At 46.0% G+C, this 15,197-nt stretch overlaps 1 protein-coding gene across 2 annotated transcripts in view; it reads left to right on the plus strand.

Annotated features, from left to right (window-relative positions):
• Positions 1-15,197, plus strand: part of BLVRA (biliverdin reductase A) — a 43,931-nt gene that overhangs the window by 3,852 nt on the left and 24,882 nt on the right. Inside the window, exons 2-6 of one of the 2 annotated variants that reach the window (XM_044295216.1) lie at positions 2,855-2,889; positions 4,821-4,948; positions 5,035-5,154; positions 11,415-11,512; positions 13,645-13,752. In XM_044295216.1, coding sequence (XP_044151151.1) covers positions 4,830-4,948; positions 5,035-5,154; positions 11,415-11,512; positions 13,645-13,752 — 445 coding nt within the window. In that variant the 5' untranslated portion in view covers positions 2,855-2,889; positions 4,821-4,829. The remainder of the gene's footprint in view (positions 1-2,854; positions 2,890-4,820; positions 4,949-5,034; positions 5,155-11,414; positions 11,513-13,644; positions 13,753-15,197) is intronic. The other variant, XM_044295217.1, reaches the window with a different exon arrangement.

The raw sequence follows: 15,197 nt of genomic DNA on the forward strand, positions 1-15,197 counted from the left end.
AATGACAAACTGCAGGTTAGAAATCTGCACCGCAGGTCAGTTGACTGCGGATTTCTAAGCACCGCGTGGATGAGATTTCCTAAACTCTCATGCACGTTGCTGGTAATGTACAATGCTGAGGATTTGCTGCAGCATATCCATCATGTATGGACATACCCTGAACCCCCAGTAGGTCCAGGAAACACATCCAGAACCTGAATGTGTGAGCTCGGCCTAACAGTTTGGAAAAAGAAAGTGACCATTCACACGTCAGTATTTTTCTTTTCCATATTTTTGTTTCGTTTTTGCGGATCCGTGTTACCGCAAAAACCTTCAGTTTTTACCAATTGTACATCCGCATCCCTTTTGTTTTTCCGCAAAAAAACGGAAGGGGGAATATATGTTGCTAGGGTACTAAAAAAAAAAAAAAAATTTTGTTTCCTGGAAACGGATCTGCAATTACGGATGATATATATTGATGCATTCCGCATGTTATCCGCATTTTGCAGACTATAGTAGGACAAGCTCTATTTGTAACGGACCGGAACAACTGATGCGGACAGCACACTGAGTGCTGTCCGCATTTTTTTGCGGGGCCATTGAAATAAATGGTCCGCATTCCGTTCCGCAAATTTTCAGGACGGATGCGGATTACAAAATACATGTGAATGGACCCTAAAGTGGTTCTTTAGGTTCATAATTATGGATGAGCGAATTTAACTAATTCAGGCAGCTGTGGTAAAACTACCATAATGCCTTCCTGTAGGCTGTTCGGGCATGCTGGGAGTTGTAGTTTTGCAACAGCTGGAGGGCCGCAGGTTGAGCATGCCTGAACTAATCAATTCATCTCATTGGCCGCAACTGCTGATGCGCTGCTACACTTTCAGGTATCTGCACATGAACAGTCGATGCTTCTGAAGTGGAGGCAGTCTCTGCACCTGCGCCACTCCCTAGAGCAGCAACACATGTGCAAGACTGTCAGGGCCGGATGAAATGCAGCAGGTGAGCGTTTCTTCACCTGCAGGGACAGCCCATAACGGGTGAAGAACTCCTGCTGATGAGATGAATCGATTCGCTAATCCCTATTCAATATATATCAGATCAGTGGGGGTCAAACAGCTCATTGGCAGTCATTAAAACCCCACCGATCTGATATTGCTGGCCTATCCTGAGAATGGGCCATCAGTAGTCTGATTCCAGGATTTCCATCTTCAGATGCTTTGTTAGTTTACATGTAGAGAATAAAGCTGCATAACAAGTTTAGTAACTCTCTATATACATTGCTTTGTTTATCGTGTACCGAGTTACATCATTTATCACAATTCTGCAGCCTTCAGAGCTGAAATCTTGCATGTCTCCAAGCTTTACCTGGTTCTCTGAATTTTTTGGAATGCCCAGCTATATTATAGGAGCTCACCTAAGCAGTGAGAAATCTGTCTGAGAACAAACTGTTTCCTAAAGGGACCAGGCGAACAATGAAAACCTGTCATTCAGCACGGAGATAGTCCGCGTCATAAACAGCGGTGAACTAGAATATGTGGCTTATGCCCCATTCACACGGATGTCATCCATATTTTTTTGCAGACCGCAAAACACATGGTTGTGTGAATGCACCCTTAAGCTAAGGATTGTTGTTTAGGGACTGCTTTTGGTAGAAGTAATACAGACTTTTTCCCCAGTCGTCTCCATGACATCCTGAGACTGAAGGAAAAAACTGAGGCTTAAATCCCCACCACCACTGCCAGGGAAGGAAGACCAGAGAGGTGCTGGGAGCTCTGTGGGGTTCCTGGCAGTTGTTACCTAGTCCAGAGGACGGATCTTGTGGTGCGGATCTCCTTCTTCTTGTTGCGGTCTGTGCCTAGGCGCCGGCTGTTGCTGTGTCCCCGGTGAAGATCCCTCTTGCAGCGGTCCAGATGAGCACCATATGGAGTGGAAAATGGTGGCCAGAGAGATGCTATGATGCAATCCCTCCTCCAACTGAGGTCAGACACTGGGAGGCAGGACCACGTATCATGGTGCCATACTTGGCAATTTAAAACCTTATAATAATAAATAAAGATGTACTACAAATATGGATAAAAATTGCCGTGGTCTTTATTAAAATGGGGGGGGGGGGGGGTAACCATAAATATTAACAAATCCATTAATCATTATTTCATTAAAATTCCCACATATGTTAACTAAAGTCTATTAATGAACTGCTCATAAACAGTCCACCCAGGAAGGCTGAGCGACTAACCCCCACCACCCCTTTTCAACAAGACCGCGAATAAAACCCCGGGAGGGTGGGCGGGGCAGTTCTTTCTTCAGCTGATGAGAGAAGGTGAGTGGCCACCATAAATACTCCAAATTGCCACCGAAACTGGACTGTGGCCAATCCGTAGTCCAGTTAAAAATGGCCCTCTGGCCAAGCAACACCTTGGGCCAATCACCTCTCAGTCCTGTTGCCGGCTAACTTTTGGATTACCTGAGGAAAAATAAAAAAGGAGGGGGAAAAAAGGAGAGGGGAGGGGGTCTAAGAGAACCAGAAACACATCACCGTGTCTCAATGACACCATGAGGGGCAACTGCCAAAATTTTGGCCCTGTTATGACGTCCCATCCGGTACTACATGTCCTTGAGCATGCTGGGATGGATAAAATGGTGATGAACCCACTCATCACAGTGCCCAACAGTTCCCCTCAGCGCATCGCTTCAGATAGGAGTTGTGGATGGGTGCAGTGGACTCATGAGTGCCCCTACCATGCTGGGCTTGGGACCAGAGCCTACTACTATCCAGGGTGGAGTGAGTAGCCTGACCTCAGGCCCTCTATGTATATATATTTTTTTTTTTTGCCCTGCAGTGGCTGACCCTTCTCTCCCTTGTATATTTCAGGGGGAAAAGGAGTCTAAAGTTAAATCCAGGAAAAGGTAAGCGCTTGGAGCATAAACCACGATTCAGTAACTAAATCCCTGTGTAAAGAGTGTAGGCTAAGGTGGTACAAGGAGAATCGTCTATCTTTCTGGAGGACATTAGAATATTAGTCAGAGAGGAGGTTCAATCTGCTCTTTCCTTTCGGGAATGAATGTCCTCAGCCAGACGTCCTCCCCCTGTAATTACTAAAAAGGGTCTATATGTGGATAGTGATTCCGATTCTGGCAACCCAGATTTGTCTGATCCTGAAGCTTTTGAAAAAGTGCATGATTCTGATGAAGATAATGAATATGAGAGATTCTCATTAAATCTGGATGCTATAGATGAGCTGATTAAAGCAATCTGGGCAACTATCTGAATGGAGATACCAAAAAGCCTAGGTGTGCTCAGGAGGAGATGTTGGAGGTCTGGGGGAGAGACGTAGGTCTGTGTTCCCTGTCCCTGATAATTTGCAGAAGTTTATACGGACGGAATGGGTATAAGCCAGAGAGAGGTTCTTTTATTCCTCATGGCATCAAGAGCTGTTACTCGTCTGGGGAGGAGGATTATACCGACTGCGATTCTAGATCTAGAGTTGACACCCCTGTGGCAAAAGTAGATAAGCGTACACTTCTCCCTTCTGAAGATGCTGCGCAACTAAAGGATCCCATGGACAGGCAGAGAACTTTCTAAAGAAAACCTGGGAGGCCACTGCTGTATTACTAAAGTCAGTAGCTGCCACGTGTGTAGAGGCGGATTTACACAGGAAGACTCCACAGCCAGTTGTTGGGAAGAAAGCGTTACTTCCTGACAGCTGCTTGTTCAGTGAAGGAGACCGCGCATTTCCATGCAGCGATCTCCTTCACAGTATGAGGACGAGGGATAGCTATAGCAGAACCATCCTTATACAGAACCATGGTTTCTGAGCAGCAGATCGCTCCGTTCGCCCGATGTGGCCCCCATCACCGTCTCCCGCGTTGTATGCTAATTAATACTATAGGAACAACAGGGAGGAGACATCAGCTTCTCTCCTTGGGTGTTCCTTCTCCCTAGCTGTAGCGCTGTCTAATCGCAGCACAGAGTGTCACAGCAAGGGAGAAGGTGTTGTGTTTTTTTATTTATTTTTTACTCCCTGGCTGTGACGCTCTGCGCAGTGATTGGACAGCGCTATAGCTAGGGAGAAGGAACGCCCAGGGAGAGAGACTGATGTCTCCTCTCTGGTGTTCCCATAGTAGTAATTAGTATACAGCGCGGGAGACGGTAACGGGGGCCACAGCGTGCGACCGGAGCTGCGCCTAGGAATAATAAGTGCAGGGAGTTTCCTGGGCGCTGCTGTACATGTCCTGCTACTTGGTTAATAAAGTCCGGACCCATGAAAGGTCTTCTGGTTAATTATAATTGGGGGCACAGTGGCCACAGTCCCTCCCCTCCTCTGCCTACTCTCTCCTTATTGGTGGTAGTGGCTGGCCGGCATCACAGTTGGAAGGAAAGAACGCTCTCCTTCCTTCCCGCTGTGTGTTGTGCGCGTGGTGTCTCCGCTCCTCTGTATTGCCGCGGCTAGGCAAACAATCTTCTAGGGCAGGCATGCTCAACCTGCGGCCCTCCAGCTGTTTCAAAACTGCAACTACCAGCATGCCCAAACAGCCTACAGCAGGGGCATTGTGGGAGTTGTAGTTTTAAAACAGCTGGAGGGCCGCAGGTTGAGCATGCCTGTTCTAGGGCCTGGGCCGCGGCTCTGCAATTGGGGACTGCTCATCTAGAGGATGAAAGCTCAGGTGCTTGGTGACTACTCTTTACATTGCAGTCATATAAGTGTATGTACATACATGAGTATATGTTAGTGTGTGGATCTAGGTCTTGACATGTATTAAGATAATTTATGCATTTACATTGGGGCATATTGTGAAAAAGAAATTCCAAAAACTACCATGATTTTTCTGTTTTGCAGAGTGGCACAATGTTTGGTGTGGTGGTTGTCGGAATTGGTATCGCAGGCTCTGTGAGGATGAGAGACCTCCTTAACCCTCTGCCATCCAGCCCTTCGGAAAGTCTGAAACTTCAAGGCTTTGTGTCTCGGTCAGTTGCTGGATCGTTGCTTCTGTAGGCAATAGGATCTTTTGGCTTATTGAATGCACTCAGACCTCTTTTCTTCATCTCTGCAGGAGGGATCTTGGTGAGTGTAATGGTGTAAGGCAGATCAGCCTGCAGGAGGCGCTTCAGAGTAACGAGATTGATGCGGCTTTCATTTGTACAGACAATCAGAACCACGAGCAGAGCATCAGGTAATGATTTCATGCTCTAGTGCTCCATTGACAGTAAATCATTCTCCAGATAAAGTGACCATACATCATGAGATCCGGCTTTACCAGCGAGCCTGACCTGTGAAGAAAGCATTAACCTTGTTCATTTTGGCACAAAGTAAGCCAACCGATACAGATGTAGCTGACGTTAACTTGGCAATTAACAAGTTAAATGCACGGTTTCCGCAAACTTGACTCGTTCAATGGGATTTTGTTTGTGCTACAAAAAATATTCTCCATTTTAAAAAACAGCACCTGAATACTTTTGTAATTGCATGTAATTAAAAATGTAGTATAGTTACTGAGCTAGTCAATGTAATGTAATGTATAGTGCCACCTGCTGTTTGTTCTTTTTCTTATTTCTTGTCCACCTCGCTGACCTAGTCGAACATGCTCAGTTTAATTGTTCAACAGCGACCAGCCATATCTTCTGTTAGAAGCTGTGGCAGTTACAGGGAAAGAGCTGCAGCAGAAAGGACACACACCCTGAGATCACAACATGGAATAAATTGGCAAAATAAAATTTCCACATATTTGGAATCGCCACTCCCATAACAATCCACTTATTCGCCACAAAAAAAAAGGAATAAAAAGCAATCAAGAACTGTTATATACCTCAAAATAATATCACTGAAAACTTCAAGTCATCTCACAAAAATTAAGTCCTCACACAGCTCTGTAGAAAGAAAAAGAAAAACTAATGGATCTTAGGATATGGCATTGCAAAAATATTTTTCTTTAACCACCTCCGGACCGCCTAACGCAGATGTGCGGTCCGGAGGTGGCAGCGCTGCGCAGAGTCACGCATATACCCGTCATCTCGCGAGGCGCGAGATGATGCGCTTTGCTGGCCCGCGCATGCGCAGTTCGGGCCGGCATTTCGTACAGGAGTATTTTGTCAGCAACCTGCCAGCCGCGATCATTGGCTGGCAGGTTGCTGATTTTTAAAAAATCCAATCAGAGAGCCGAATAACAGATCATATTTGTAAATATGATCTGTTATATGGCTGCCCTGCTCCTCTGCTGGTTCTTTTCGTCGGTTGGATCCAGCAGAGGAGCAGGCTTCACAGTGAGTACACCAAACACTACACTTTAGCCCCAGATCACCCCCCTGAACCCCAATTAACCCTTTGATCACCACTTTGATCGCCCCTGTGAATCACAAGTGAAAAGAAAAAAGTGATCAGTGCAAACTGTCACTTTTTTTTTTCACTGGTATTGACCGTTAGGTTTCAGTATAGTTTAGGCCCCTTGGTTAGGTAGTTTAGGGATCGGTTAGCGCCCAGCCCACCGCATCGCAGTCCGTTATTCGCTGATTAGCGTATCGCTAATCAGCATTTGTACTTTTATAGTATCTGGAAGTGATCAAAACTGATCACGGTCAGATCTATAATAGTACTAGTGTCACTTTAGTTCTCCCTCCACCCAAAACGCAGTGTTTGCCCGATCAGGCCTGATCGCTCGCCCACACGTGCGTTCGCCCACACCCGCCCCACCGCAGTGACAAATAAAAAATTTTTTTTTGATCGCTGCACATTCACTTTACACGCACTGCGGCGATAAAAAAATCTGTTTTGATATTTTTTTATCAACCGCAGAGGCCTCCGGTACTTCGCTAGCCTCCCCTTTGTAAGACAGGCTTGCTTTTTTTTTCTTGGGTAGTCTCAGGGAATACCCCTAAATTTAGTTGCCCACATGTCAAACAGGGGGTATTCCTCTGAAGAGGCCTACAGGCTTCTGACCCAGTCGGATGAGGAGTGGGAACCCTCATCTGATGAATCCAGCGGGTCAGAATACGAACCTGTAGAAAGCAGTGGCTCTCTGACCCAAAGTTCGGACGAGGAGGCTGAGGTCCCTGATAGCACCAGGCGTACCCGGCCCCGTGTCGCTAGACCGCAGGTTGCGCAGGATCCGCTTCAAGAGCAGCAGAGTGGGGCTGGTGCTGTCGGATTACGTGGTGAGGCATACACCAGCAGCCCAGCCCTTCCTGGACCTAGTACCAGCACTGCCGTACAACCTGGTGAAGTAGCGAGCACCAGAAGGGCAGTTGAAGCTGGTACGTGCAGTAGTGACCCCGTCGCAGCCACCGCAAAGATGTGCCCGTAGAGCCCCTAGAGTCCCTGAGGTGCTGGCAAACCCTGATTGGCAGTCCCCAACTTTAGCCGCACCTGTAGTTTTCCCTTTCACCGCCCAGTCTGGAGTTCGGGTTGAGACAGCTCAGATCTGGGATTTTTTGAGCTGTTCTTGATTGCGAAGCTCTTAGACTTAGTTGTGGCAGAAACAAATCGGTATGCCACACAATTTATAACCGCTAACCCGGGAAGCTATTATGCCCAGCCTTTCCGGTGGAAACCAGTCCAAGTTTCCGAAATTAAAACTTTTCTGGGCCTCCTCCTCAACATGGGCCTGACAAAAAAGCATGAATTGCGGTCATATTGGTCCACGAACCCGATTCATCATATGCCCATGTTCTCTGCTGCTATGTCCAGGACACGATTTGAGACCATCCTGCGTTTCCTGCACTTTAGTGACAACACCGCCTCCCGTCCCAGAGGCCACCCTGCTTTTGACCGGCTCCACAAAATTCGGCCCCTCATAGACCGTTTCAACCTGAAATTTGCAGATTTGTATACCCCAGAGCAAAACATCTGCATAGACGAGTCCCTGATACATTTTACCGGGCGCCTTGGCTTCAAACAATACATCCCAAGCAAGCGCGCCCGGTATGGGGTCAAATTGTATAAGCTCTGTGAAAGGGCCACAGGCTATACCCACAAATTTCGGATCTATGAGGGAAAAGATCAGACCCTGGAGCCGGTCGGTTGCCCTGACTACCTGGGGAGCAGTGGGAAGACAGTTTGGGACTTGGTGTCACCCTTATTCGGCAAGGGGTACCATCTTTATGTGGACTATTTTTACACAAGTGTGGCCCTCTTTAGGCATTTGTTTCTAGAACGGATTGGCGCCTGTGGTACCGCGCGAACTAGTCGCGCTGGCTTCCCCCAACGGCTCGTTACCACCCGTCTTGCAAGGGGGCAGAGGGCCGCACTGTGTAACGAAGAACTGCTCGCGGTGAAATGGAGAGACAAGCGTGACGTTTACATGCTCTCCTCCATTCACGCAGACACGACAATACAAATTGAGCGAGCAACCCGTGTCATTGAAAAGCCCCTCTCAGTCCACGACTATAACCTTCACATGGGAGGGGTGGACTTCAATGACCAGATGTTGTCTCCGTATTTAGTTTCCCGCAGAACCAGACGCTGGTATAAGAAGGTGTCTGTATATTTTATTCAATTGGCTCTGTACAATAGTTTTGTTCTCTACAGTAAGGCTGGGAGAACTGGATCCTTCCTCAAATTTCAGGAAGAGATCATCGAGAACCTCCTGTACCCAGGAGGTTCCGTGGCCCCATCCACCAGTGTAGTTAGCCGTCTACACGAGCGACATTTCCCCAATGTCGTTCCTGGTACCTCAACCCAACAGTCACCCCGAAAAAGATGTCGTGTCTGTAGCAGGAGTGGAATAAGGCGTGACACCCGCTATTTCTGTCCTGACTGTCCTGACCACCCTGCCCTATGCTTTGGAGAGTGTTTCCGGAAGTACCACTCACAGGTACACTATTAGCATAGGGATAATCTCACCAGGATAGGCACACAGGGCTATTAGGGCCCATTCACTCACACAGCTGCTGCAAACGTCTCCTTTCACCTGGGACAAAGTGCATAACGCACTTCGCCACATCTTTTGGGCGATTTGCGCTTTGCACATTGACCCATGGGGAAGGAGAGGTTTGTTCTATAAAGGTAAAAAAACAAAAAAAAACACCAGTAAGCAAAAAGGTTAATGTTCAGTTCAAAAAGTTAAAGTTTATGTTCTGTTGCAAAGTTAATAAAATTATTGCGTTGCGGCCTGTTTTTTTTTTTTTTGTTTTTGTTTTTTTGTTTTTGGTTTTTTTGTTTTTTACCTTCCAGGTGGACCAACCGATCGATTAGCTGCAGCACTGATGTGCATTCTGACAGAAGCATTGCGGCAATGATTTATTCATCCACATCGATTGATGTGAATGGAGAAATCTGGTTTGCCAGGGCATACGAGCTAAGTGGGTATGGATGTAGGGCGGAGCTCCTATGTCCTGGCAGACGCCTTTCCCCTCCATTTTTTTTTTTTAATTTTTTTTTTTTTTTTTTTTTTGGGGCAGAGATTTTTTCATCCACATTGATCGATGCGAATGAAGAAATCTGTGCCGTTCATTTTTTTTTTTTTCTTTCAGCCCAGAGGCTGAACGGAAAAAAAAATCTCATTACCTGTATGCTCAATATAAGGAGAATAGCAGAAACTCCTCCTAATGCTGGCCATACATGTAATGATTGCGGAGACCCTCAAATGCCAGGGCAGTACAAACACCCCACAACTGACCCCATTTTGGAAAGAAGACACCCCAAGGTATTTGCTGAGGGGCATATTGAGTCCATGAAAGATTTAAATTTTTGTCCTAAGTTAGCGGAAAGTGAGACTTTGTGAGAAAAAATAAAATAAAAATCAATTTCCGCTAACTTATGCGAAAAAAAAAAAATTCTATGAACTTGCCAGGCCCCTCATTGGATACCTTGGGGTGTCTTCTTTCCAAAGTGGGGTCACATGTGGGGTATTTATACTGCCCTGGCTTTTTAGGGGCCCTAAAGCGTGAGAAGAAGTCTGGGATCCAAATGTCTAAAAATGCCCTCCTAAAAGGAATTTGGGCACTTTTGCAGCCTAGATGCGCAAAAGTGTCACACATCTGGTATCGCCGTACTCAGGAGAAGTTGGGGAATGTGTTTTGGGGTGTCATTTTACATATACCCATGCTGGGTGAGAGAAATATCTTGATCAAATGCCAACTTTGTATAAAAAAATTGGAAAAGTTGTCTTTTGCCAGGATATTTCTCTCACCCAGCATGGGTATATGTAAAATGACACCCCAAAACACATTCCCCAACTTCTCCTGAGTACGGCGATATCAGATGTGTCACACTTTTTTGCTGCCAAGGTGGGCAAAGGGGCACATATTCCAAAGTGCACCTTTCGGATTTCGCAGGCCATTTTTTACAGATTTTGATTGCAAAGTTCTTCTCACACATTTGGGCCCCTAAATTGCCAGGGCAGTATAACTACGCCACAAGTGACCCCATTTTGGAAAGAAGACACCCCAAGGTATTCCGTGAGGGGCATGGCGAGTTCCTAGAATTTTTAAATTTTTGTCGCAAGTTAGTGGAATATGAGACTTTGTAAGGAAAAAAGAGAAAAAAAAAAAATCATCATTTTCCGCTAACTTGTGACAAAAAAAATTAATTCTAGGAACTCTCAGTGTGCCGTGACCTTGGCACTCTGTGACCTCTGATCCGAGGTCTGCTTCACATGGGGGCTTATTAACATGGAGGTCTGCTTCACATGGGGGGCTTATTAACATGGAGGTCTGCTCTGAGGTCTGAATAGGGGCCTATTAACATTGGGGGTCTGATGAAAAATATTTTTCTTATTTTCCTCCTCTAAAACATTGGTGCGTCTTATGGGCAGGTACGTCTTATTGGGCAAAAAATATGGCACATGCAGTCTGGGCAATGCACGAGCAGTTATGTCTCTTCTGATAGTTTGCTATACTGCATCGGTTTTAGTAAAAAAAAAAAAAAAAAAAAAAAAAAAACCACTCCTGCCATTTTGGCAAAAAGCCTGGCATCCAAGTGTGATAAAAGTCTCATATACAGCAGAATATGCACTGGTATGTCCCCCATAGACTCCCATGTAAGACGCTTACTGTGGTGCACAGATGCATAAGAAATGCCAGTTATAGAGTCCGACCACCAATCTATTGTAACATAAGAATAGGTTATCAATATTTATCCCGGGAATACCCTTAAAGGGGTTGTCCGGATTCAGAGCTGAACCCAAACATACCCACATTTTCACCCAGGAACCTGTCAATGCTCTCCCTCCCCTTCGCTGGATCGCGCAATTTAAGGGCTTTTTGTTTATGCTTTTATACTGCTAGGCGGAGGCTTCTGCTCGGTAGTGTATTCAGTGACCTCACCGACTCTGATGGGCGGGCTTTAGTGCTGCCCTAGCTGTTTTACAGGTGGTTAGTGCAAGTGACGTCATTGGGCTCACTGTTGGGCAGAAGCCTCCGCCTAACAGTCCCTATGAAGATAATTGCTTAATCTTCTTCTTTTTTTTTTTTTTTTTTTTTTTTTTTTTTTTTTCTGGAGGAGTTTCCTGGAGGCTGGTAAGCATGTTCTTGTAGAGTATCCGATGGCCCTGTCTGAGCAGACCTCGCAGAACTTGTGGCAGTTGGCCGAGCAGAAAGGTAACGTTTCAGAGCATGTACTTTATAATTATTCTTATATTGTTTTTATGAGATCCATCGTGCTCGCTCCTCACACGCTTACTGTTTTATGTATTAGCATTCATTCATTCCTCTGTCTTACTCCTAGACGGCTGCCATTTGGAGCCATAGTGACGGCTGATATGTACGCATTGGTGCTCCCGCAGGGTTTGTGACCATGCCTTCCTAGACTCCTGAATTACACCGAAGCATTGTGCATTAGTGGACATATTGGTTGTCACCTGCCTTTTCCAGAGACCTTACTTAATAGATGATAGAAGATGACACCTTTTAAAGGGGTTCTCCGGGTTTTTTAATATTAAAGACCTATCCTCAGAGTAGGTCATCAATATCAGATCGGCAGGGGTCCTACACCCAACACCCCAGCCCATCAGCTGTATGAAGAAGACGTGCACCCTACATCTCCTGTCTCTCTTCCTGCTCACTGCTGCTATCTCTATGGCAAACAGGAAGAGACGGCACTTGCGCACAGCTCACACCTTCCCTGCATACAGCTGATCAGCGGGGGTACCACTTGGAACCGAACCAGAGTTCGGCGCAAAAGTTTTTCTACAGTAGATATTAATTTCCAGAGTTATTACACTAAGTCTCGCGAGACTTTGCAAAGTAATAACTTGGGCTCACCGGAGCCAATACATTCTAATACTGTGCGGAGCGCCCGCTCCGTACAGTATTAAAACAAACCTTTTTGCGGATCGACTTCAGATGAAGCATCCGAAGTCGATTCGCTCATCCCTATTGATGACCTATCCTGAGGATAGGTCATCAATATTAAGACTGGAAGACCTCTTTAACATAGTGTTTCCATAAATGAATGATCACTAGGGATCTGACTACTGGGACCCCCAGCTATAACAAAAACAGGGGTCCACGAGTCCCTTGCATTAATATGGAGCAGTGGTGTACACCACTCCATTTACTTCTATAAAACAGCTGGAAATAGCCCAGTGCTACACTTGGCACACCACTACTCCATTTATACAGGTGAGTTGGGTGTCTCCCTTCTTCCGATAGGGGTCCCAGCTTTTGGACCCCCCCTAGTAATCATAAATTTTATTTTAGTGAGAAAATCTTGTCCTATTATTTGCATTTCTCAATACCATTAGTCATTAGATGCATATCTAGTCCTTTTTTGTAACTCATTGCATTGTTTTTGGTATTGATATGTATAAATGAAGGGCATTCCAAAGTTTCATTACTTTTCCTATATAGTCTCTAATTTCCGGGCGTGCAGTAGTGATGACCTATCCTCAGGAAAGGCCATGAATATCAGATTGTGAGGGTCCAACTCCCAGCACCCCTGCCGATCAGCTGTGCCTCCTCACTGCATTACTAGCACAGCGCCATACATTGTATAGTGGTTGTGCTTGGTATTGCAGCCCAGACCCTTTCATCATAATGGGGCTGAGCTGCACATAGTGATGTGACCATTGAACGTGCCACTGCATGCCTCTTAATTATTGTGATGAATATGTGCAGCTCCGTGCACTAGCGCTGAAGTCTACACCAGCAGGACAGCTTTCACAAGTAATCTGTACCAGATTATAACAACTCACACTGCCCACCCTCTGACCTGCCCATTGCTTGGGAAAACTGGGGAGGAGGACGGGGGACCCCAAAAAGTCATGATATGTTGTGCAAGTGAGGCATGCGCTGACATTTTTACACCAGTTTTCTGCTTATAGGGGTTGATAAATGTCCCCCTTAGAATACTGAAAATGTATGGTCACAAATCTTGCTTGGACATGATGTGTATGAATCCAGCCACACTACATGGTTGATGGCTGAATCTGCTGACAATCTAATATGTTTAAGAGGGGGGTCGACTCTCCCCGACCGCAGGGTAATGTCAGGGGGAAGAAGGGTCAGGCAGGCCCGATCCCTCTGTTCTAAATGGAGATAAGTCACCGCCTTTCTATGTTGAGAACACATGTACACTAATTCTCAGCTGAATGTGCATGTCTATGGGGACGGCAGAAGAGCTGTCAGCCGAACGGTTGTGCTGCTGTAGCCACCTTAACAGGGTCTGGCTGATACGTAGTATGGGTCAGGGGGATAACTGGGTAATTTGCTTTCCGTTTACTGCACCGCAGGTAAAGTCTTACATGTGGAACACATTGAGCTTCTTACAGAAGAATTCAAGCAGCTGAAAAAGGAAGTAGATGGCAAGGAACTGGTGGAAGGAGTCCTGCATTTCACTGGTAAGTAAAGCCTCGCCCAAAGTTCCATGTCAGTTTGACATCTGTGGAAAAAAAGCGTTTGTGTTTCATCCGTGAAGGATGCATGGTTGGTCCATGTGTCTGCCCCTCTGTGTGTCATCCGTGATCCACAGATGCTGAAAATGTATTTCCAAGGCATCTCCTATAAGTCTTCAATGAAAAAGGGACCCAACACGTATACCATCTGCATGAATTTGGAGGACCCATAGACTTCGTGTTTGGTCCACATCACGGACCATAGTAGTGCATGTCTGACCCACTGTCGGTAAAAAAAAATGCTGATGTGTAAACGGACACATTCAAATCAATGGGTACGTGTGCAGGCCGCCGAAAAATTCGGACTGCACATGTCGGTGCAAAACAGAAATGTGGACGAGGCCTAAGGCTTGACATTGCCTATTTGGGCGTGACAAATGGCACTGTTCATACTGAACTTACTGGTTCATGAGTGGCATTCACATATATTTTAGTTATGTAAGCAGAGCAGTACGTAAGAGAGTAGCTGTAGATATTTCAGAAAGACTATACTGTCCAAGTGCAGAGAATCGGAGCCTCTAGGTGTAACGGTAACGCCCCCGTTGCTCCTAGAGGCTTATTTGCATATATCAAAACATCATTGTTCTCAGCAATGCGGGCACATATGAACATTGGACCAACACAGATGCCTTCAGTTGCCAAGTGCACATGCAACAGGTCATCCAGTTTCATAGGTACTAGTGTTAGTCGAGCACCAAAGTGCTCAGGTGCTCGAGTAAAACACCTCGGGATGCTCTGGTGCGCTATCGAGCACAATGGGAGAACCCGAGCATTAAACCAGGCAACCCCTGCTCTGAAGAGGGGAGGGTGTCTGGTTCATAGTAAAAGGACAGAAATTGATGGAAACACCACTGAAATGGTTCGGGAACAGCATGGGGAGGATGTCTGGAGGCATCTTGGACTCCCAGGTCGCTGCTTGGACTGATGTTGTACGAGTAGTACGCCCCTTTTACAGACTGACAATAATACGCATCAACCCGAAGATAAAATCGATTTTAGAGGAAAAATAGTTTAGGAAACATTCTTTCCTTTAGATTTACTTGTATATAAAGTGCAAGTGCTGCCAAAAATTACAAGGAAGAGGCACTCTGATACAACCTGTATATCACATAATGGAGGGCCTCATTCACATTGTGGTAGAATTGTTCAGGTAGTGGGACTCCTACACTCATAAAGTCTATGTACTAAGGGAAAGGGCTGCCAAAAATTACAAGGGACCGACACTCCAATACATCCTTTATTACACATAAAGGAGGGCATCATACACATCCTTGAAAAATGATGATTGATGGCCTGCTGGTGACCCTCAAAAACATTAGGGGTGAGGGCCTGCTGCAGAGCTGACCATGTAAAAAATGTTGTGGGCGAGGGTCTGCTGCTGAGCTGACCCT

This window comes from Bufo gargarizans, chromosome 5 (assembly GCF_014858855.1).
Source record: "Bufo gargarizans isolate SCDJY-AF-19 chromosome 5, ASM1485885v1, whole genome shotgun sequence".
Lineage (NCBI taxonomy): Eukaryota > Metazoa > Chordata > Amphibia > Anura > Bufonidae > Bufo > Bufo gargarizans.